At 37.3% G+C, this 25,755-nt stretch overlaps 1 protein-coding gene across 1 annotated transcript; it reads right to left on the reverse strand.

Moving 5' to 3' along the window:
* Positions 1 to 10,046: 10,046 nt before the first annotated feature.
* Positions 10,047 to 20,164, reverse strand: LOC119786183 (solute carrier family 12 member 9-like). The gene is made up of 14 exons (XM_038289349.1): positions 19,891 to 20,164; positions 18,884 to 19,018; positions 18,610 to 18,747; positions 18,436 to 18,542; positions 17,030 to 17,231; positions 16,794 to 16,901; positions 15,637 to 15,748; positions 15,353 to 15,510; positions 14,702 to 14,784; positions 13,363 to 13,487; positions 13,080 to 13,272; positions 12,711 to 12,885; positions 11,378 to 11,524; positions 10,047 to 11,301 (listed from the first exon to the last, which is right to left on the reverse strand). The coding sequence occupies exons 1-14, from the start codon at positions 20,078 to 20,080 to the stop codon at positions 10,400 to 10,402; spliced, it is 2,775 nt and encodes a 924-aa protein (XP_038145277.1). The 5' UTR covers positions 20,081 to 20,164; the 3' UTR covers positions 10,047 to 10,399.
* Positions 20,165 to 25,755: the final 5,591 nt, after the last annotated feature.

Here is a 25,755-nt window from a genome sequence, read left to right on the forward strand (position 1 = left end):
TGTTTTCAGAAAAAGACTATTTGTTTCACAGTGGGGTAATTCCATTGTTACAACAGCAGGATAAGAACGTATTAAAATGAAGTAAAATACAAATTTTACATAAACTAGTCATGATAAATTAGCAAAGATAAGAAAAAAAAAGAAAGGGGCTGAAGGGCTGTTAATACCAGTAGTCGAGTATGAGCAGGAATTCTGTATTTTAAAGGTTTCCTTCCAATATTTTCTTTCTTCAATGTGGTAGCTTGTTGTAAAATGCGTATAATTTCGCCTGCACTTCACAACTATGTGATACTTTATGTTGCTCTACTACAGTATAATACTATTAGAAGGCATGGATATTTGAGACCATACACCTAAACATTTGAAGGATGAATGAAAGTGTTTAAATTCTTTTGCAAGATACCGTCATTAGGGTACTCTGCAACGCAGACATCACTGAAAACTAATCATATCCATATAACTCACTTATGGATTGCAGACCAGCGGAAATATTTCCTTTTTTGATGTGTGCCAGTGAAAGTAGTGCCAGAGTGACGCAAAAGGAAAGGTATGCAGACTGTGCTGTCAGTTAGCTCTCTGTGGACATGAGGGCATCCCCAGCAATGTGGGGGTGGAGAGAGGCAACAACCATTTATACCACTGGCAGCTCTCCGACAGCCCACTGATGAGTGCAAACTGAGTCATTTAAGATCGCACAAGTTGGATTCGTCAAATACTGTATTTATAGCCGTGGAAGGTGGAGCCAGTATGCTCAAAATAAAAGCGTGTGATGTAGATTCTCTTTTTAGTTACGTAGCAACTTGCTAATTATTTTCAAATTACATTAGTCTTCTTTTAAAGTGATTAAAAGCTCAGTTTGTGTGTAGACTAAGTTAGAACTATTCTAATCGCCGTCATTCTGCTGTGGGTTTTAGTGTTCCACTGAACTGTGATATAAAGACAGTTGTTTTTGTTCTCTTCCGTCTAACCCTGTTTATAAGGCAAATATTATGAACTAATGTTCAGTTTTAATGAAAACTATTATCTTAGAAATGAGGATTCAGTAGTTATTATAACATTTATTAGTCATTTCTGTAAAGGCCTGTATACAAAAAAATAAAATAAAAAATTTGTTAACACTTTGGAAAAATCTAATCATTAATTTAGCAAAATTATTTAAGTAAGGGAAAAACCTATTTTGTTTTCTTTGTTTTCCCTAAATTATCAATATTACTATTATTGGTAGCCCTGACCTTCCTTTTACACAAATGTTAGTGAATAATTTTTTTTCATACTTTTCTTTTTTCAGTTTAAAAAAAATGAAATGTCTCTTTAACAATCAATAGCTGCCTGGAGTATGGAGTTTGGTACTGAGGCTGAATCCTACTGTCCACTAGGTTGAACAACACCCTCTACCAAATCCTCTAGAGAGGCTCCCAGTTCAGGGAGTCCAGGGGCTATGGCTGAATCACCGTCAATTCCTGTGGCACTTCCACCTGATAAGGAACAGAAACTGTTATCCCACTTTGGAGATGTATCACCCAGGCATCTGGCATAAGTTCGGGAGGGGCTCTGGAGCTCAGACAGGAGTAGCAGGAGTGCACAGCAAAGGGCCGGGCAGAGAACACCAGAGTATCGGGGCAGGCTGCGGCCTTCTTCGGAGCCACAAGAAGAGGACAGATGATTTAACAGTCGTTCTTGAGGTTAAATTAAAACATCTTTTACAAAATCCACCCACAAACCTCCAAAGAATATTCCCTACTTAGTTACTTTGTCCAAAAATTTAATTTCAGTCATCTTTTAATGCCATCACAGTCCACAGACTTAAACCCTGTGAAAAAAAGCTGTTGAATAAGCTGAACAGAAGACAATTAAACAGAACCAGGACTTTGGATAACCTTCACCTTTTGTGCTCAAATGCGTTTTTTTGTGCATGCTAAAATCATCATTTTGAAAAATTTAGAGGGCAACAGAAATGTTAAAAGTAATTTCCTTTTTTAATCATTTCTAACCATCTCTCTCTATAACCATAAACCCAGTGAAATGTTATAGAAGGCTTGCACTTCTTAGTGCAAACAATTATTAACCTTCACAGGGAAAGGGATGTTTTTAGCTGCTGCTAATTTCTGGAATTAAAGTCATACTTAATGCATAGTTTATTTTTTGCATATAAAGATAGCAAAAAAAAATATGTAATAAAGCTCTAAATAAACATTTCTCCAAAACCACAAAGGAAAGCCACCACTGGGCTTAATTATCAGATTTTTCCATGCTTGAAAAGGGCCAAAAGAGGTGAATAATTACTGAAAATCACAATTTGTTCTAGCTTTTATCTTTGATGCTAAATGTTGTAATCATTTTGTGACTTATAAAGAATAACTACATTTAAACCTTCTCCTTTGAGCTATTTTAATTATTTAAAGACCCTTTTCACAAAGCAACAAAAGTATGTAGTTACATCCAACAACAATACAGTATTACTTTAGACATCAGCTTTGTTGCTGTACTTGTGCAAATAGCCAGAAATAAATCTCTGGCATTGTGTGGGCAGAAGCAGAGCAACGCTTACTGCACATTCCCACAGGATACAACATCCTCCAGTCTTTGCCTCCCACCATCAAATCAACTTGTGCTTTTTCCACAGTTTAAACGTCATCAGCAACGACTCCAGGAGTTAATAACTTCACATAATATCCCATTTGGGTAAATATAGATGTATTCCTACTGTAAAACTGATGCAACTCCTGGTATTTCTTTAAAGCAAAACACACATTAAAAGGAATTTTTCATAGATTGCAGCATGACCGCTTAAAATCATATCTAGAAACCAACCTTTGTAGACCAAGTAAAAAACTTTAGGTTCTATAAATCACTTTAAATCTCACCAAATAAACAAACACCTGAAAGACACTGCAGGTATTCAGCCAAAGAAGACTGGTCCCAATAGTTCCATTTCAACAATCTCCTGCATTAGCATTGACTTATATAGTTGAGTGCTTGAGCTGAATGTGTAATAGTCCTTGTCCTGAAATCTGTTTTAGTTTGAGCCGATAATCAAGACATAATTTTGCAAATTTTAGCTTGTTGTTGTTGAACAGCCGTAGTGCCCACTAATGCCTTTAAATACAAACTTAAAATGCTTATTTTTGGCTTGAATTTTGCTTGACTTCTAGTGTCCCAGATAATGTACTGCTAATTTTACTTTATTTTAAATCAATCAGGATTTTTACTGCTCTTGTAATTTGGTTTTATGTTGACTTTAAGTGTTATGACTTTACATGTCCTCCAAATTCCAACCAGATCTGTGTTGTCTATGCTAAAACTCATACAGTATAATTTTAAAATATATACCTCTTAGAGTTACCTCTACCTGAAGACGTATGTCCTCATCATTAAAACAGTTGTTCAATCTGTGCAAAACTGCAGATTTATGTACGTGTTATTCCTTATAGCATGGTTTTCGTTTGTTTTATTGATTTTGCCTTCTGTTTTCATTATATGTAAAACATTCCGCGGTATTCATTTTGTATAAAATGCTTTGTAAATAAACAGTGATTGGTTGATGGGTGATTGGTGTCGTGTCTGCCTGCGTCTGCTAACACATTTCCCCCCCAACATCCTGTTTGTCAGTGAGGTGGAGGCTGGTGAATCTACACGTGAACCAGAAATGTAGATTTCTGGTGCAAGGATGATGTAAGCCACAGATGGCTCTGTCTGTTGATCATAGGATGCATTTAAGTTCTCTCTAAATCAGTGCTAATACGAAATATTTATTTTTAAGCTATTAATTATCTTAAAACCCAACTTGAATGTGTTTGGGGTCTCTTGGAACTTGTAGAAGCAGTACACACTTCCAGCATTTTTATCACAGACTGATAATAAAGGTGAAAATATTGAAACTGAAAACGTTTACCTCCATCTCCCATGCCCTACATGTTACCTTGCACGAAACCTCCTTAATCTAAAACAGTCTGATCATCCCTTCGTTGTTACAATGCTAAAGACCCATTTAATGCTTAGCTTTCTTTAGCCAGCTTATCTTTGTTATTCACCTGTTTTTTATCTTTTGTAAAGCTATTTATGTTGCGTTCACTGTCTATAAAAAGGGCTATAAATAAAGATTAGAGGGAGCGGCGGAGTTCACTGCTCCCCGGGTGCTGCACAATGGTAGCCCACTGCTTCCCAAGGGAATGGGTTAAATTCGAGAGTTCATTCTGTTGCTCTTTACTTGTGGCAATGTAATGGCAATAAAACCTGAAGAAAAAAAAAAAAAGATTATTACATAAATTTACACGACCAAATATGGAGCTGTCCACATCCTGGGGCCTAAAGTTACAGTGAAATTTAGGCTTGCTTGAAAAATAACCAAAAGCAACAAAAAGTCATTCTTATGAGTGCGTCTGCTCTTGGTCTCAGGGTGGATAAATTGGAAGCTGCCCAATTCTTCCATATATCTAAATGATGCATACATCCCCAATCATACAGCTAAGCATAAAGAAAGAAGCTCACACAGTCAGTGAAGGAATCACCCTTCACACCCACAACTACTGAGATAATAGGAAAGCCGTTGATTACCACAATGTGTATCCTTTGTGTCTGTGAAGCTGTGCAAATACCCTCCTTTCTTGCTGTCCTTTGGCTGAGCAAGTGATTAAGATATTTTGAGTGTGGATGTTGCATCCCCTTATAGGGCTTGCCTCAATCTGTTAACACCCTCCCTCCCACATGCACGTTTTCAGCGACGTGTGGGCTGGTAAAAATGGACGTAACGTGTGTTGCAAATGTGACGCAGGCCACAGATGGAACAGACTAGTGTTCAGGAGAAACATCTCAGCTCAAGCCAAATTCTCTGTGCCAAAGAGAAAATACATCCGGCAGGTTCTAGTTTCGAAGTTATCTGGTAATTTTTCATTTTCCTGACCTAAAAGCATCCAGTTCAAACCTGAAGACAAATTCTAACCCTTTAAATGCATCAAATCTTGATAGCTATATGTAGATACAGCAGAAGAGTGACTTTTTAAAAATCTTTTCAAAAGACTAATTATGTTTTTACATTACAGCTTGTAAATATGCATTTATTGACATTGTTCTTATTTTAAATCGAGTCGTCGAGAAACAGTTAACACCAGAAATAACCATCCACACATAATCTACACTTGCAGACATCGAAGCAAATCAAAAGTTAGGTGTTTTTAGATACATAAAACCATGATGAAGCTTTAATAAGTCACCTATCAGAGGATAGATATAGAATACAGAAATTAAAAACATAAAAAGCATCATATAAAACATCAAAGATAAATAGCACAAAATATTTAACACTTTAAAGAAAAAAGTAAACACATTTTTTAAGATATAAACACCATTGGAAGAAGAATATGTAAATGTAACATATTTACCTAAAGTGCAACCACTGACGTGCGCCATAATGGCCCATGAAATGGACTGGTGGGTTATTTGATAATCAGGAGGCGTGTTTGTTTTTGTCTCTTTGTGGCTCTGGGGTGTGTATGTGTGCTCTTGGTTTGGTATCAGAGTGAGGATCATTTGATGACCATCAAATTGACAGTTTGTATCAAAGCAAGGATATTTTTTCAGGTCTTGCATCCTTTGTTGCTAATGGTTAGGAAGTGGTGTGGATTGTTTTTTAGGTGAAGGTTGGGATGAGGTATGTGCTGGAGTCTGGATTATGTCAGGTTAGGGTGTTTAGAGGATTGAAAATGACAGAAACCCAAAACACACAAATTGGCCTAAATAGAAGTTCCCACTACATATAGGCAAATTGAGAAAGTGTGTGTCTGACCACAGGGGGGTAATTACAGTAAGAGCTTTGGGAAAGAAACTGTAAAGTCTGTATGACTTAGATCTAATCTTCCTGCATTGGTAAAAACATTGTAGTGCAGGTTGGCATTGTGTCTAGCCCTTTGTGGACTCTTGTAGCATAAATCGAGTCTGGTAAATTGCATGTCACAATCCCCTGAGCTGTACTCTCCACCTGTCCAAAGTCCCTCCTCTCCTGTGCCTTTCAGTTCCCATTTCCACTGTCACATTGAGACACAGGTGGTGCACAATGGTAAAAGTTTATGACCAGCAAATTATTTCAAAATTAATTCTTGTGTGAGGATTTTTGTATAAGAAAATGGAAAAATGTATTGAACACATCAAGGAAAGGATGCATGAACAAAAACATTTGAAAGCAGCTAAAGCTGTTTTGCTATTTACAAATCAATATCTGCTAGTTAAAGAGTAACTAATTAAAGGGGTTTTCCTTACAAAAGTAGATTGATTTAATTAACTTCAAAGAAAGCTTATTGATCCCAAAAGGAAATTAGATGTTGTAGAAACTTAAGCGTTTATTATAGATGTTGATATCTAGAGGAGCCTTTGACCAAAGCCTCGGTTTTGTTTGCTGGTGAAGATTCTCAGTCATCCAAGTCATAGTCATTCCAAAAGAGTTAAAAAGCAAACAACTGGACTTTGTTTTCCAAATTTAAAGTCATTTCACTTCCCATCCAGGAAGTTTTTAAAATTGTCTGGATTAGCGTCTAGTTCTAGGCTTTATAGTGTTTCCCAACAAAGCCTTGTCCTGACTTAAGGCTGATTTATACTCAGAAACCAGGTTGTCTGCATGTGTGTTGCAGTGAATGCAAATGTGCCTCCGTCCCTGCCGCAGTCACTGTGTTGCACCTATCCAATATTGTAGGTGACAGCAGACAGTGCCGCAGACAGGAGGCCTCTGATTAGTCAAATCTACATCTGCTCTACACTATCCGTATATCCTGATTGGTACCTTTACCGGCTTCTTTTGTTTGTATGACCGAAATTGTGGAAAATGACTCGTGAAGATGGACCAGCTAGAAGAGCGAGGTGCGTGAGCACGCTGGGACCATTTTTCCCCCTGGATCCCTGCTCTTTTGTGCCCACATTTCCCTCCATTGTCTGACAAACTTGCCCCCACTTCCTCACCACCTCGGCCGTATCTAGACCCACAGCTAGTTCGTGATTTTCCATCTTGCATTGTGGCGTGGAATAAAATGGCCTAGACCACGCATCAATATTAGGCATAAATTAAAAATATCTGCTACAAACTCACTACGACACAAAGGGCTGGTATAACCAGCCCTTTAGAAAACATGCCAATTGAACCGAAAAAACAGGTCCACCCCTTAGTAATGGAGAGTTGTTGAGGTCGTTGTTGGCCTGGCTGACCAGGCAGGACCACCCCTCGGAGCTCTCAAAAATCCAGTGATAGAGTTCATTTCTTCCTGCTATCATCTCAACCCCCATCGCTATGCAGGGGACCAAAACATCTTGGCATGGTCAGCCAGGTTAGCAATTACCCTAACAACTCCATTTTCAGAGGCATAGGCCAGTATCGGGTATTGCAGGCCAACAACGGGCAAACAGGGGTGGACCTGTTTTTTAGGTTCAATTTGCATGATTTCTAAGCCATAACAAGGCTAAAAAAAGAGACCAAAAACAAAAAAAAATCCTTCAAAAACTCTTAATATTGTAAAACATACTAAAAGCAATGGTTACAACTGCATTTCTAAACTTCTGATTATTCACGGCTCCTACTTCCTTTTCCTAGCTCCTATCCTTTTACCTTTCGTTGGGTCAACAGTAAAAACACTATTCAGGGTAGAAAGGGAGCTCTGGATTGCTGTGTTGAATCCAAACAGCCTTCAGCATCACAGACTTTTGTACGTGATGGACATGAAGGATCCTTATCAAATTTGGACTACAGCCTTTGGAAAAAAAATGACAAAAAGGCTACAAAAGACAACAAAAATAATAAAACATACAAAGGTACACAAATGCAGGCTAAAGCTCTGCATTTCAATAAAGCCCAAAATTTGAAGATCAGCATGTGTAACGCACCACTCATGAAGGAAAATGTATTTTTGTTCAACTCCATGAGGTAATCTGTGTACCGGGTAGATCTTCTGTAATGCAAAAGATTAGGGGCAACCATATAGTTCCTAATGGTGGCAAGGAATGTTAGGAGGTCCCTATGCTAACTGAATTGGTAATAGGATCAGAGGCGGCTGTTAGAGTTTTAGACCAAAAACAATAAAACGTATACTAGGTTATCTCACCATTAGATTTATATGAATGCCAACAAGAACATACATAAAAACAGTTTATATATATATAAAAAAAAAACAATTTTATGTACAGGTTTATTTTTGTACATATATCTTGCCCTTCTGAGGCTTTGTAAAGGCAAATTTGTGTTTTGCATGGTCCAATATTGTTTCACTAACCCAAAAAAAGTGCCAGTTTAATAACGGGGTAGCTATTAGTCAGCTTTATATTTTTTCAATATATAAACACTATTAATTTTCTGAGAATATTTAAGAGCAAATTAACAAACATCTATATTATATTATTTTCCATGTGAATCCCAGATTTAAGCTTCTTTGACTTTTCTTTAAAAAACAAACAAAAAAAAACTTTTAAATCAGTCCTACCTGTCTTTATCCATGCTGGGTCAGATCCTGACGTTTGAAAGAGGAGGCAGGAAAGCAGAATAAAGTGTTAGCCTCGCTATATGCAAGCCAAGCTTCTTGCCAAAATAGGAAAGGGACATCTCTCGCTCCATGAGACTTCGATAACTGAAGAGTTGTCTTGAGAGCCGTACTTTTTATTCAATAACTTAACCAATAAAGTCATTTGTAAACTAAATTGCTTTGATCTGCCTTTGAGGATTACTGGAGTCGTTTTTCTTTTCTATCAAAAGTCTTATCAATTGACTTCATACTAATAAAAATATTCTAGATGATCACATAGAATTTATTTAAAGAGAAAGCAAATTCAGTATTTCACTTTTCAAATTTCTCTCTGAATGCCTGATATAGCTGATTTTTCATTTTCTGAAAAGAAACTTAAGTGATAAAAAAAAAGCCACCTACTGAGCAGATCAGAATATCACGTTCAAGGTTTAGAGTGCTTTTCCCTAATCTGTAAATCTCTCCATCATGCGGAAGTGAGTCAGTTCTTCCTCCTCTCATGTTGGTTTAGGAGGTAGAGAGAGCCCACAGTCATCCATCCAAACTGAGCAATCACAGGCTGAGTGCGAACAGCTGCACATTTGCTATGTCCAAATAAAGTTAATCACAAGCCACAGAGGAAAATCCAAGCATACATGATGCAGTTAGCATCATTGATGCCCATTTTTCTTCAATGGAGCAAACCTGCCTCCATCTGGGAATATACTCCCACATGCTGCTTATCAGAATTGTGTAGGTGGGCGACTGTGTTCAGCCAGAATGAACTCACGGAAATTACGTCAAAGCAAATATGCCATTTGCCGCCAATGCCTCTGCTTAATCAGGTGGCAAAATACCTTTATCACCCACTATTAACTTACCAATATTTGTCATGTGAGGTCAACTCCACTCACACAATAAAATCATGGTAAAGCAATGAGTGCAGGACTTTACACCTGAATTGTTTTTGTAAGTGCAAATGTTTTCAGCCCGACACAAGCACATACTATAGCAGCTATAGCACATTAAAACCTTGGGTCTGCAACCTGGAGCCACAAGGGACTCTTTGAACCTTATGCCTCCTAATGGTCTTGGCTAAAAATAAAGATTCAAAATTCCTTAAAGAAAAGCAGGTCTTAGTCTGAAATGTAATGCAATACTGAAAATAAAAAATTCTGTGCAATATTAATTTGTTTAGAGCCATTTTGTCAACAATTTGGCAACCACAAAATTGCTTAAGTACATTATTTTTGTACAAGTTTAGATTTTTTTTTTTTTTGCCAATAGTTCATATTTGGACTACCACCATGTTTTTGTGTGAAGCAGCCTTTTTTGATGGATGCAGTGTTCAAGGCTGCTTGATAACCTCTGAGTTCACAAGTTTAAAACCCAACTTCAGTTGAAAAAGAAAATCCAAGCACACTTTTTGTAGACCTTAAAAAAAGTTGCTATTGTCATTTTTTAACCCTATTAAAGACAAGCATTTAAAGGACTAGGAATACATCAGATATGTGGTAGTAATAAGTGCTTATTTTAAGAAGGAGAAAAGGAAAGGGCTTGTTTCAGTTAGTGATTACTTATAACCAAGGCTATGGCACTCGAATACAATAAAAATCAGAGCTTTGTGAATTTATTTTAATATTCAACATGTACAAAAGGTCAAATATTCACCAAGCCCACACCCTAATGAAAAAAAAAATCTAAACAAAGGCCAAACAATACTAAATCATATATAGATGCACAGGAACACACCCAGATCTTTGCTCAGTAAAAAAAAAAAAAGGAAAGTGCACAATGTTTTCATAGTCAAAGAAATTTTTAAAATTAAAATCAGGCTTAATCTAAGAAATGCTGTATAACGTAATCTTTCCCATGATCTTAAAATTATTTGACTTTATTTAACTTTATAGCAATGCTGATAAAAACTTCTAGAGGTCTGTAGTGACAACAGGAGTGATTCCATGGATGAGCAGCGTTGGGCCAAGGTCCCGACTCAACAGATCTAGTTGATAAAGGTAAGCATGATAACGGCTAGCATCTGCTGGTGGGTGGGGCAAATACAAGAAACGCACAGCTGGCCTAGGGGAGCCATGGCCATGAATCAGATTATTGACGGCACAGATATATTCATTTGTTAAATGAGAGGTGTTACTTGGGAACCTTTGATCACCATCCTGGTCCCCTTCTGGTTTCAACCTCGCCTCATCATTCAGTGGACCGTCTCCCTCTCCTCCCCTCCCTCCTTGTCTCTGCCAGTGCATGGCCACCACCTGGTCCCAAACCACCGTGTGGACCTGAGCCGATATCCTAAGTTCCATAAGCATCTTCTGGAGCTTCCTCTCCTCATCTTCTGGCAGCGTACAGCCTGCTTCCACGCACAGGAAGAGGCGAAGTTTTGCCTGGTTCCAGGCCCGGGTTTCACGAAGGACGCAAGCTAGCTGTAGCAAGAACAGGGAGCAGACATTCACATATCCATGGCTGTCTGGATGAAGTAGGTTAAGGGGCCACAAGTCTACAAATGGTCCCCCGGAGCTTTGGTAGCCCAAGACTTCCTCCCGGCTGAACTGATTAAAATAACGTGCAAGAGCCACGTTCTTCCCCATTTTAACGGCATCTGCAATAATGGACACATATTCCTCTTCCTGAAGGTACTTCGGATCTTCAGGCCTGCGGACACTTGGAAAAAATAAGGAGCTTTGCTGCCCAGAGTCTGCAGTCGAACAAACCTCAGAGCCACAGTTTACAGATGGGGATATTTGACTGGTGAGGCAATCTTCAGGTGTGCAATCATCATAAAAGCCCAAAACAAGAGTGTTTGGCCTCATCCCACCTAAAACCAGTAGATATATTAACATAATGATAAACAAGATTTAAAATACTTCAAACCAAAGGTCAAGTGATCCTACCAAAGCCTGAGATGAAGAGCAAATTCTGAACTCCATGCCGAACAGAGTCAGCCAGGGTTAGGTTTACAAATGCCTTGATTTTTAAATGATCCACTAAGGACAGCCATGAATCATAACAGCTCTGTAGGGGATCAGCTGGCAAACCATCTGCACAATCAAAGACACAAAAAAGAATACATAATGACACGCACTGTATTTAATCCTGGGAATGGTTGTATGCATTTAATCTGACCGACAACTAAAATAATCATGTTTTAGGTATGGTGGCTACATTGTTAGCTAAAGTTTGAATGTGGTACATTTATAAATATCAATGCAGTGACATAATGAAGTAGCCAAGTATGTTTTTTGCAGCTGTGGACCTAAATGTAGTTTTCTGACATTCGCAAAAAAATGTGGGTACGGCAAGACCCAAAAGATGGACAGGTGCTGCTTTCAAACCTGCATATTTTTCATCCTAGCATATTTTTGACTCAAGTTGTGACAAAAGACATATTTTTGTCCCCAGAAATTAAGTCAGACAGCAGTATTAGAACTGATCTGGCTCAAACATTTTTTTTATGATCATTTATCTTAAATATTAGTAATACATCTTAAAAAAAAGGCCCTTTTTGTGGTGGTACCTAAAAAACAAGTTTCTTCTCAATGGCCTATTTCAAGTATTTTTTTTTTCTTGTATGTCAAACTTGCTTTTTACAATTCTGCATATTTCTACAATTAGGTTGCGACAGAAAAAAAATTTGTAAAAATGTTTTATTCCCTACACATTTAAATTCTTTGTACTAATGGGTAGAAAAAAAAATAAAAAGATTAAAATGATGCATCGCACCAACTAAAAATTTCTACTTAAAATAAGTGTACTCTAAAGAGCTACAGAATGAGTCGTGATGTTTTAAGGATTTTTGAGGCCTGAGTTTAGTTCTCCAAGGATAGCTGTCAGTAAATGAATCTTGTAGGCTTTAAACGTATTGAGAATATAAAACGTCCTGAAAATTGACATGTTCAAAAAAAAAAAAAAAAAAACGTTTGGCATCATGCTCTAAGAATGCGTTGGAACACAAAAGCTCTGATATTGAAACGTGTACACTTCAGATTTATGACTTCCAATATATAGATTTTCCATCTCTTATTTATATTTTTTGTAAAGCTAAATTGGTAGTAAGATTAGTTGAGTTTACTGCTGTGAATTCAAACAATAAAATAAACACCATTCCAAAATAGAGTGACAACATAGCTTAGGCAAGTAAATTTGACATTCTTGCTGGTGGCAAAGATCCTTTCTAAAAACTGCAGCGGCTCTTTGATAAACAAGAAATTGTTTCCTTTCACTTACCAAGCATCCCAAGCTTTACATGTCCCAGAACGTACAGGCCACTTTTCTTTAGGTCATTGATGAAAGTCATGAGACTTATGCAGGTGCGAGGATTTGCGATCATTAACAACACCTGTGGCCTCCAGAACTTTACATGGTCCTTCCGCACATCGAGCAGCAGCAAATACTTGCGCACCTAAGAACAAAACATTTTCTTTTTTATCATTCTGTCAAATATTTAAAGAGTCATTTAAATGGTATGGCAGTTCTTGAACCCCTTCACATTTTTCCACACAATAGCCACTAACATCGATGCATTTCAGGGTTGTGTTACTGCATTGATTTATAGTATAAACCTTTGATTTAGAGTCACAAAGGAAGTTACTATACCTGGTGGAAGATAAGAGCTTGACTAATGTAGCCCCAGTTGCTGATGGGTCCAAGGTAGTGTATGAGCAACCAGAGGAGCAGCATAAATGCAATGCTGGCAAAAGCATTAATGGAGCTGATCAAGAACATCATAACCAGGCAGCCAAAGATGCCAAGAGTACAGGTGTGCCATGTGAAACAACGAAAAGATGGTCTAAAAAACAAAAACAATGTTTGTACAAAAACAGTTCCTAAATTTAGCCCCCAAAACAAGTAAATCACTGCTGCTTTCAGTAGAATATACCTGAAATTTGGTGCTGACGCCCATTCAAGGGCCAAACAGGCCAGGTTAACAGCAGCATACACCAACAAAAAGAAGATTGTTACAATCCCAGCTATGGTATTCAATTTGCCAGCAAACAGCACCACCTAGAGGAATGAACACATAACTTTAATACATGCATTAACCATCACAATTGCTCAGGAAAGCAAAGCAAAAACTCCAGAAAGAAAATAAAGTACATGAAAAATATTTATGGAATCCATCCATTTAAAATTCTGAGCAGATTCATCTTTAGGAATGCTCTCAAGAAGCAGCACAAGAATTAGCACTTTAAAGTGTAATCTGCAGTTGAAAATAAATAGTAGGCCTACAATCAAAATGTCCTAAAAGGAAAGTAATGATTCTCAAAATATAGATTTGGAAGAATTAGAATGAAATAAAAAGTGTGTAGATACCCTGTAAAGGATTTTATTTATCTGACCTGTTGAAAACCTTTAAACTATTTGCCTTCTTTATTCACTAAAGTAGTGATAAAACACAGAAGTTTAAACCTTGTCTGCAATGGTTAAATGATTGGCAAAATGCAAACTGCACATGTTAAGATGGATGGATGTGAATTCCACTTTAATTAAATACATAGTATGTCAGTTACAATATATCAAATACAGTTGTTTTCACTCTCCTACATAAGCAATTAGCTAAATAAATGTTTTTTATTGACCAGATGCTATTCTTAAAGCACATTCATTGTTGATTTATGTTAAGATTCATGTTATTAATGTTAAAAAAGGTTTACTTACATAATTATGACATACAGTATGTTGCTAAAAGCACAGTTGCCCAAACTCATGCGTTCCAATCACTTCCATGGCTGAGTGTATAAAATCCAGCACAGACACATGCAGACCATTTCTACAGCCCTTTGTTAGAGAATGGCCCACTTTAGGGGCAAATTTCCAAAATAGTGTTATGATATATTACTACAAACAACTGCTCCAGTCATGTCCTTGCTACTGAATATTATGAGGCCAATTTTTAATCAGCATTATAACAAAGTGGAGGTAACTAGGAAAGAAAGACAACGATTCAGTCATGAGGTGACAAGCCAACAAACATGGTTTGTTATGTGCAATATTTTTCTAAAGTTAGGAAGGTCCAGTTTTTAGATGACTTGGAAACCAAGTAAGATCTTTTTGATAAAGCTGGGAAATAATTCAAAAATTCTCATCCCAAGTCTGAAACCTGGATGACACTGGCCCTTGCAGAGTGGAGTTGCCCACCTCTTTTAGGGCGACACAAAAAGGGTTAAATAGAATGTATCCATAAACCATAATGTTATGAGAAAGAAAAATACAGTTACCTGCACGAGCAACCAGGAGATGAGTACAGAAACCCAGGGGTTCCCACTTTGAGATGTTCTCCTTGCTGGTGCCAGGACACCACCTGTACAAAAGTGGAACATTAGGAAAATCTCTCGCATTGCTCATCATCCAAAATCAAAAACAACTGAGTCATCCTCCCCTCGTGAAGCTGAACACACAATAAAAAGGGCTTTTTTCTTCAGAGAAAGTGAACCGAGCAAGCCATCTGTTGACAAACGACGCCTTCTAGATTAAAATGCCTCCACCATGAAAATCAGTAACAAGTGACATTTTGTCACAATGAGGAACGAGGCCAATTTTAAACAGATGGATGGTATTAAAATGTTTAGACAAGCTTTACAGATGAAAAGCTTAATTACATGTAAACTACAGACCAAGAAACTAAATGATCAATGAATAATTAAATCCTTGTTCCAAATAGAATCACCCTGCATCAAAAACAAAATTTTTAAACCATTTCATTTCTACAGAAGACTGATTCTCATAATCCACAAATATTGTAGATAAATCTTTAACAGTTACTGGTTATTAATATTGTGTGCTGTGTAAAAACTAAGCAGTTTGAGGGCCAAAGCTTAAGATTAAAAGACTGCAAGCAATGAGCAGAAGAGCTTGCTTTATATTCTTACCCAGCAAGTTATCTTTGGCCAGAGCATACAGGATCCTGGAGGCTCCTATAAGGTTACTCATTGCAGCAGACATAGCGGAGGAGTAGATCCCTACCGTCACCATAGGAGGCCATACATTGATGTCTCCCAGAAAGCTGTAATCATTCTGAAGAAGGGAACTACAAATAATCCAACAAAAATTGAAAGTCACATTATCTCACCTGGGGGGAAAAAAAGTTCCCATACAAAGACAGAAACTATTCAAGTTTTAGAAACATTCTGGAGATTTGTGTGGATTCTTAAACCGGTCACAGGATCCTGCAGCCAGCAGACTCAGCAGATTGTATGCAATGAAGGTTGTGAAAACAGCTGCAAGCGTTCCTCTTGGAATGGAGTAGCTGGGGTTTTTAAGATCACCTAGTAACACAAAGAAACTTTAAAATATTTCGCAACATTTCCCTTTTTAATACATCTTAACTGATATTTAGACCAATTAAAGCAGGTCTATAAAAAGTGTCATACTTGTCCAGATACATTTCTGCACAAATGGTACTGTACAGATAAAAGTTCGTAGTCTCTCTTTATTGATGTTTTTTTTCCCCAAAGTTTTATATTTTTAAAGCTATTATTTAAAATCTAATTGCAGAATTTCTAACATAATAATGGCAGAGGGATTGTGTCGCCCATAAGGGAAACCAAAGGGAGAGAGTTTAAAGATCTGTACATAAAATTAAAGCACATCTTTAAAGAACAAGCCTTGAACGTGTAGTTAATACAAATACTGGGGAAAAAGAAAGTACAACATGTGGATTCTATTGATGGTTTGCCATTAATTGTACCCAAAAATTTATGGAATATGATCTGGAAGTTTACTGGAGCACAGCAGATGCATCTGGGTCCATATAAAAGTAGTCCAAGATTGGCCATTATTCTCATCCTGACCCAATATAAGATAGAATAAGGCTTTAGGTAATTGTTGAAATGGGAGCAATAAGTCTTAGATTGAGCACTTTAGTGAGACTTCCAGTCTCCCCCCAACAATTTGCAGCTCACTTCATGAGTAGATACGGTCCCATTTAATTGATTAATAGGTAGTAGTCAGAGAACCACAAGTAATTTCTCTCCAAATATTGAGCGGGTAGCGCATTTAATTTCTCAACACTTGGAATGAAATCACTTGCCTACAAGTCAATCAGTAGTGATAAACATTTTCAGCAGATCGAGATGTTTTGGATTGTAAAAATTAAGAGTTGTACTCAAAATGGCTGCACAAACAATTATAGTTACCATCATTTAGCTCTATAAAGTGTTCATAACAGAAAAAAAAAAAAAGCTTTGACAGGATCTAACTTCTGTAGTAGTGTGGCTTTTTTTATTCATAGTGTAATTGCATCAGGGACTTAAGCAGAAATAGTTTAAGATGAGTATTAGCTTTGGTTTCTGCACTTTAACGCCAATATACCTGACATGTTGGAGCCTGCCATGATTCCAGTGCACCCGTTGAACATGACTGCAAACACGCGGGCAAAACTCATCATGGCACCAGTGGTGTAATCAACTGTGTAATTAGCTTGAGGGAGCAGACAGAGGGCCTGATTATTTAGAGAGTCAGAGGTCAGAAATTACCAAAAAAAACATAATTGAACTGATTATTGGTTCATCCATGAAAAGAAGTTTGTAAACCTGTTGGAAACTTACAGAATAGGTTGTTCTTCAATGTATGGAGCCAGAGGCCAGTGTAGTTAGCAGTCCTTCTGCTGTTAGTGTTGCTTAGAGAGGTTTCTGGAAGGATCACAGCAGTGGGCTTCACAATGAAAAAACTGATCAGGATGGAAACCAGAACGGTCAGGACGATGATAAAGATAATGAAAGTAGCTTTGGCATAAATGTGGGCTCCCACCTGTAAAAACAAGTTGAATTAAGCAACAATGCCGGCTTAGCTGCTGAGCTGTGCATTTATCATAAATGTGCCTGTAAAACTCCCTTAACACACGTGATGCATCCCTGCATGGCAATTTGCTTAAAGATGTGAAAACTTCCCTTTAAAAAATGTAATACAGCTTTTCCATTCAAAACTGTAGACTGGCCATTAGAGGGCCCTCTATGCACCCCCTGTGCCCCCCCTATGTGGTAGTATTGTTTTCTAAAACTGAAATTGTTATGCGTGTGCTTCTGGTTTTATGGGTTCACAAAATTGATATTTGTTATTTCTCCACAAGTTTACTTTATTGGGATTTACTTTGATAGAGGAAGCCTTAAGCTGATACTTCTAGGTATTCACGAGATGAATACCTGTAAGATCTCTCACCCCCCCCCCCACCCCCTTACCAACATTTTATTGTCATTACACTGTCACAACTACAGAGCAATGAAATTCACTCTGTATTTGTTCCATCCCATTGGGGAGCAGTGGGCTGCCATTGGGTGGCACCCAGGGAGCAGTGTGGGGTTAAGGGTCTTGCTCAAAGAGCCAGAGTGGCAGTCTGTTGGAGTGGGGCTTGAACTCAGAACCTCTGGATTCCAAACAATGCCCTAACCACTAGGCTGCCAATCCCTTCAAATGTAACTTTGAGCTCATATTGGAGAAATTCGCCTAGGCATTTAACCCAACCCCTTGGGGAGCAGTGGGCTGCCATTGTACAGCACCCAGGCAGCAATCAAGGGTCAAGAGTGGAGGTTGTGGGAATCGAACGGGGTACTTGCAACTTTCGCAGAGCACAAGCGCACTGCTCTAACCACTAAGCCAACACCCCCCTTAAAATATTACTCCCCATCTTGAAATATTACAATTCAGCCATTTTTGCCACTTCATGAATGTGAGCTGCTGCGGTGAGTCGGCCTCATTACATGAATCCCAATAAAATACATTTTCCTTATTAAAGTCCCATGGCTAAAATAGAAAAAGTTAAAGATGTATAAACAGTTTTACAAGACAATAGAAAAATATATTCCCATTTAAATACAGGACTTTCCTTGCATAAACATTTATCTATCTGCAGCCCAAACATTTTGAATGGGATCTTGTTGGAAATATTAGATCAGTTATAAAAACAGAATGAAATAAATACAATTGGCATAAAGAAAACTGGAAAAAAAAATCTTACCAAACAGACTACAAAACACAGAAATAGGAGGATAGTGCCATACAACAAGCACCACCAGTATCCTGAAGGCAACTTCTGATGAAGAGCTGCTAAAGCCGCTGTACTCTCTGGGAAACAGTGAGAAAAAGCTTTAGTATGTTTAACAGGTCAGAACATATGTTTTATAACCTTTACCTCCTGGCACTCCAAAGGTAGACATGATGGCCTCTACCAAGCCCAAAATATACAGAGCACATCCGCAGACATTGGCAAGAAAAAACATGATGCCAATACTGCCACCGAATTCAGGACCCAGGGCTCGACTAATCATGTCTGGAAATAAGATAAAGGAAATTCTCTTTGTTCACACACACAAAAAAAGCAGAGCAAAAGGTGCACGTCTTTTTTTTTTTTTTTTTTTTTTTTTTTTAGAACCACAGCCTTCAACTCTGGGTAATAAAAAGGATACAGTAGGCCCCACCGGCCTCTAAAGCCCCATTAGTGGAAATGGCACAAATGGAGAGAACAGTCATTGTGATGATAAAGTAGGCCACCAGGAACATGGTGATGGACTGGTATAGTCCTGCCTGACCCACAACAAATCCTGTAGAAATTAAAAGTCTTACAATTCGTTCAAAGCATAAATTGAAAAGCTGGTTTAAAAAAAATTAGTAAAATATATATACTTTTAAAGTTAAATTGTAGACATTTCTGCATCTCCCAGCAGTCTTTCATAAACCTACAATCCCAATGATTATGTAGAAAAGGAAGGTTAAAAAAAGATATGTCAAAGACAAATCATCAAAGCTGAAAATAACCAATAATCCTTTGAGTTCTTACAGAATGTGTCGACTGTTCTGAATAAAAAGCATTATAGAAATACATTTGTTGTGGAGGTCCCTTTCTCCAAATTCTTAATTGTTTAACCCAATTTCTGAAAATGATAGGAAACAACAGAATGAAGGCTGTAGTTTTTTGGTCATATTTGACCCATTTGCAACCAGACACTCTACAAGTATTAATGTTGACTTTGAACATCCAGGTATCTCGGAAAACACCCAAAATATTTGCCTGATAAACCAGACTAAATGGGAGATTTAGTAATTGAATTCGCAGGCAAAAATAATTCTGGCCACTGGTGGGTGGGGCTAGTTCACTAAGCTACAAAAATAGTATATTAAGGTCAATCCAACTTTACCATTTATTATATATATTATTAAATATATATTATATTATTTTCTATGAAAATTCTGACTGAAAATTCTGACTTTTTTTCCCCCCTGAAAATTCTGATTTTTTTCCTGAAAATTCTGAATATTTTTTCCTGAAAATTCTGAATATTTTTTCCTGAAAGTTATGACTTTTTCCTGAAAATTATGAATACATTTTTTTTTTTTTTTACTTAAAAATCAATTAAGTTTTTATTGGTTTTCAGTGGCCCTAATCCTCTGTCGTAATTTGCTGTTAGAGACTCACCAATTCGCAGGAAAACCACGACGCTAAACATAGACAGTAAAGTGGGGATGACAACTCCAAACATCACTCCAAGCTTTGGGGAGCCGGACCGTGGCGCTGGTTTAACCAACTGCACCCCGACCGCTTCAGCCACATCCCCTGCTGCGGAGCTGGTCAGTCGGTAATGTAGTAAAGGAGTTCTTTCTGCCATTTTCACTGTAGAAAGGAGGCGAAGCGAACCCCCTAAGAAAACTAAACTTTCTTACAGTGAGGTTGATTTAATCAAAGTAGCTATTCTACCAGCCATCTCAGTATATGCTTGACTCTCCTCCTCTAAGCCTCCACAATGAGACCCTGTCTGACTCACCTGCGGGTAATCAGCCACTGTTAATTAAGAATGACGTCATTTCCTCCAACCCTTTTCTCCAATCAAGTGCAGGTTTGAGTGAATTACATTTTTACACACAAATTCGCATTAAAATATAACAGTTTACTAGTTAGGGTATATATGTGTGTAATTATGCAACCAGCAACTCAAATATTCCAGCATTTATGCAAGTAAACACGATTGTGCTACAAAAAAAAAGAAAAAAAAAAGACTTATTCTTATTATAAGACGATTTTCAAACCATTTCTAACCGATGCTGTAAAAATAAAAAAAAAGTACACTAACAACTTTTGCCATTATTATGAAAAAACAAACGTACGATTTTATCTCTGTATTTATCGCTTTATGTATTTTTGTCATTTGAAATAAAAAAAATATATATCCAGGTTGTGGATGGAGAATTCTCCTTTTCAAACGTGGATTAAGATAATTCAAGAGAAAACAGGGTTTTAACCTTCTGTGCATGAAATACAGAGGTGAGTAGTCCCCACAATGTTTTACTCAAGTAAGAGTAGCATTACTTCAAAATTTTTTTACTCAAGCAAATGTAAAAAGTAGCATTTAATTTAAAGCAATATATAAAAGTAAAATAATTATTTGGTAAAGGCTATAGTACCAAGTAGGCCTAATTGTTATATCATAATGTTTAGAAATTGTGCAGTCAGACAGACTTAATTTACAAGTGCATTTTTAAGACTAAAATTCATTAAAGAAAACAAAATTAAATAAAAAAACACCATTACAAAATAACAAATTCACGCCTATGAAATACTTTTTTTAATGTAAAAAAAATCCAGGGAGAAATTGTTTTGACGGGGTAAAAAACTTCAAACGACAACTTTTACTGTTTATTGTATATTAACCTGATCTTCGAATCTCTCAAATTATCAACATGGACAGAGTACCCAGAAATCTTTCTCGAGTAAATGTAGATACTTCACAAGAATATTGAGCACGTACAATTAAAAGTAAGAAATACAGCACAGTAAAACTACTCCTTAAAGTAATATTTTTTTTACAAAATGCTACTTAAACAAAGTGTAACATTAAATTTAAATTACTACCCACCTCTGATTAAATATCCTGCAACCTTTTAAAAAGATATCTGGAAAAAAAGAGTTCTGCTATGGCATCATACTAAGAATAACAGAAAATTCAATTCATTTTAGTTGTTTGTTAAATGCGAGGATAATACTCTAGAGATCTGTTTTTACTCTCTTTTAGTACATGTCAACAGTAGGCTACTTTAGTATAACTGCTTTCTCCCTTAATCACTTTGATCAAAAATTTTGGGTACTGTGGCAATAATTTGGTATCAAGTCATTGTCTACTGTAGACCCATTGGTGTCCAAGCTTCAGGTGGAAAATGATATCCTGGCTAACACAGATACTAGCATAGATAATTATCTGAAACGTCAAATCTGAACAAAAAAGTAAACAAAAGACAGCGCTAATGAGGCAGATATTTTTCACAACTTTGTACAATAATGTACAAAAGTGCTTAGTGTTAATATTTTTGTGGTTTATCTTTATTGTTTTTGGTCACTTTTGGTCATTTAGACGGTTTCACTTGCAATTTTACTGTCTATTTTCCAACTTAATTTTTTTAACTAATGTGTAGCTGCATTTTTTGCTGATTTTAAATAAATAATGATTTAATAATCATGCAGAACTTTGTTTTTTTTTTAAGTCTGATTGTATTTACCCCACAAAGAATTTATCTCACACAGAGAATAGACTTTAAAGTCTATAACATTTGTCTATAAATCACTGAATGAATCAGTGCCAAAATAAATAGCAGATTTCTTGTCAGTGTATCAACCTCTCAGACCACTCAGGTCTTCTAGTTCAAGCCTTCTGTGTACACCCAAAACTAGAACCAAACATGGAGAATAAGCATTAAGTTCCTATGCTCCACTTGTCTGGAACCAACTTCCAGAAGACTGTTAAACTGCTGAAAGCTTTACGCAGGGCTTTGCACAAGCAACGGCTGATAGCCATATAGCTGACAATGCAATTAACTCCAGTTGGTCACTTTTTGATGGACTATGATTCTGCGCAATGCCGAGCACAATATTCTTGCACGTGCATAGTGTATGCAGCCAAGATTTTGCTTCCATGTTCAGGCCTCCTCTCTGTAGCTTCCCTGTAAATACTTTAGCGTGCGTCTCGCTGTAACAGGTGTATTCTCTGCCAAAATGTTGTGAGGAGTGGGGTAAATGAGGTGAAATAATCTCTCACTGGTTGTTTACAACTCAGCTGCTTCAGTATGAACACATTTTCATAAAATCTGAAATACTTGTCAACATGAGTGGTGCCAAATTTGCATATACTCTTTTTTTATTATCAAAAGACACTTTTTCATTACACACAGATAGATATAAATATAAACATATCTGAGATATATAATGTCCCAGGGATTAGTTTTTAAAATGTCAGTGGTGGTCGGTGCAACTTTTTTTTCTCTTTCTTTGTTTCTCTCTCTCTCCCACCCAACCTGTAGTTCATCATACTTACAACAGAGTTTGGTCTAATTTACCCACAGGCCAATTCCGTGAAGACTAATTTAAGTGGCAGTGCATACTGCTATGGACCCTCACAGTATAAAACCTTTGCCTCAGGCAAATCTTACATAAGACACCCTGGCTAGAAATGGCTAAAGTAATTTGTGGTGAACATTTATGAGAGGAAGTTCGGATTATAAATCTATCAGGGTGTGATAAGGAAAAAAAAAAAAAAAGCACAGGTGAACATCTTGATAAATGCTGCCTGCAGAAGATACGTTTATTTAAACTGAAACCATATTTGCTTTATTAACAGGTGCTTCCTGGGTATCAATCCTGAAAGAGGCTCAAAGGACAAGAAGCGGGCAACAACTAACCCCCATGTCAGCACCCTTTTGAGAAAACTTGACTTTGAGTGGACATCCTAGTTCTTTGCAGCAGCAGTATTTCTCAGTCTCAGTTTTGAATTGCTGAAGTACACAGGTTGTTGAAGAACCAGCTTCTGCACAATTCCTCTGCATTTAAGATGATTGTGATTGTGTGGGATGGGGTCTTTTACAACAATGTTTTGTAATCTATAAAGTTACAGTAAGTTGTATGATTCACAGTATACTGCTCTAACCCTTACAATGAAAGTCATGCAAAACATATCCAAATATTTACTGTTAATTCACGGTAGAAATGTTTGCAGTGTTCATTTCTGTTAAAGTTAAAAACCCATTTGATTAGAGCTACAACTGTTAACTGAGGTATAATTAATTTAAGGTTGTGGTCCAACTGTTCTATTTGTTTTACTTGTGTTTTTATGTTTGCTTGCTTTTATTCTACTTTTATTTTCCTCTATTTTAATGTTTAATTTATATAAAGCACTATGAATTGTCTTTGCACCGTGTTGTTCTATACAAATAAACTTGCTTTACCTTTATTAAACTGATAGGCAAACCTGTGTGTTTCAATTATTGATTTCATTTTTTCGTTGCTTAAATTACATAATATGGTACTCAGAAGTCAGCAATTAAGTCAACAAGATAACACATGCACAGCACATGTGACATTTCAGAAGGATTCTCTCAGCAGGAAAATATGCACTGCTATCTTCTTCTTGTCCTGAGGAAGGAAGGCGCTTTGAGTCACAAAACACATATTTTCCCAAAAGCCTCATAAAGATTTATAAAAGACCAGGATATCTCCTAGCACAGGAAGTTAATGAGTCCTTTGAGTCCAAAGCCAACTAATTCAAGAAAAACTCACAGAGTTTGCTTTATGAATTTTAATCAGCACACAGTTGTATGGTTTGCTGGTGCAAAAGCGACAAAAACAACCCATATTTCAGAGGACAGTGCCCAGGATTTAATGTTTAACAAAGGAATTCTTTTGATCACAAATAAAGTTGATTTGACCAGAAAATTGGTGCTTATAGCAGGATCTAAAAGGCTGTTTGCATGAAGTGTTTCACAGCATCTGCATCCTCTAATACTCAGTGGAAGCTGTGCAACAATGAGTAGGTAGTTGTAGATGTTATCCTCCATTCTCTGCAGCTGCAAATTTCCACCTCCTTTTTTTTGGCTTCATGCTTCCCCTCAATTAGATGCCCCAAAGAGTTTTCCTCTTTTTAGTGTGGCGGGAGAGGAGATGCTGAAGCAGTCAGTACACAGACTGCTTATTTATGCATCTACTGCACACTATTTCAGTTTCCCAAATGGGCTACATAAAGCTCAATGTGGGATGGTTAACCTGGTGAAGGGCTGTAGCAGGAGGGAGAAACCAGATAAACAGGACTTATGTCTAAGAGAAACAGGGATTAGATTCAGTATTATAGGAGTCTTCAGAGAGAAAATCTAAACTTGGCAAAGATGGTCTTTACCATTTCATTCTCCCTGTCTGTCACAATATTTATAGCCTTCTGACAGCTCTGTTGCACAGAAACCCCACAGGTTTGGTCTCAGGCTTTCGATGATAGCAGCGGGAGAGCTGGATGGACACATATCAACAATTTGGGGTTCCAAAAGCAAAGTCCATTTGAACAATCAAAGTCTTATCATTCATGGTACTCACTGCTTAAAGCTGTGAGCTGCTTGGCTGCTCCTGATTAGTCTACATTAGGTTTATTAAGTGATGTATCTGAGTCTACTGTAGTGTGTCCGGAAAAAAAGGAGCTGTGTGTCCCTTTTGTCTTCCCACCACTTGATTTCCCACCTTCTCATTTTGTAGTGGGAAGTGCGAGTGTTATTTGGTCCAAGAGGACAATGCTCTCCAACTCTTCTCTGGTTACTCTGTGCTATCTTTGTTTAATGGTTTAATTGTCTGACCAGACAACATTAGTAATTTCATATCTAAATACAACCAAAGTGAGTTTATAATACATGCCATAAATCTGATATATGCTGGCATTCAAACAGGAGAATTTGAATTGTCTGGCCTGCTGTGGGATGTTGGTTTTCAAAAACACATCACCACAGATGCTTCATTCTGAGATTAAATCATGGCTGAGGCAGCATCATGATCTGGGCTTTTCTACAGCAGGAAGGTAGAGTAGCTGGCAGGAGAAAGGTTTGGGGATGCTTTTCTTCGGATGGTATGTTGGAGAGAGGTAAGAAAGGGGCAATAGCCAACCAGCTGGAAACTACAACGAAGATACTGAGACAGATCAAGCCATCATTACCAGGCACTCTCACTATAGAGCCACGGGTACAATAGAATCCTTTAGCTCTGATCTAACCAATCTTAATCCAATATGATGGCCCTTTTGCACAGCAGATTTGGCACAACATTTGAGTTTCTATTGATAACAGTGTTTTAGATTTTCAAAAACCAATTTAAAAGTTGTGTGTCAAGTCTGCAGGCAGGACTGGGTTGCATCTCTGCTTTCCAAAGCTCCTTTATTAGCCCATCTTGGTGCATTGATCATCAAGAATGTAAACAATCTTCATCCGGAAACAGGTAATCATTCTTTGGGTTTTAAAGCCTCTGGGTCGCAGCTGGAAGATGCAACGA

The sequence above is a fragment of the Cyprinodon tularosa genome, unplaced genomic scaffold (genome assembly GCF_016077235.1).
Source record: "Cyprinodon tularosa strain WSP-4 unplaced genomic scaffold, ASM1607723v1 ctg267, whole genome shotgun sequence".
NCBI classification, from domain to species: Eukaryota; Metazoa; Chordata; class Actinopteri; order Cyprinodontiformes; family Cyprinodontidae; genus Cyprinodon; species Cyprinodon tularosa.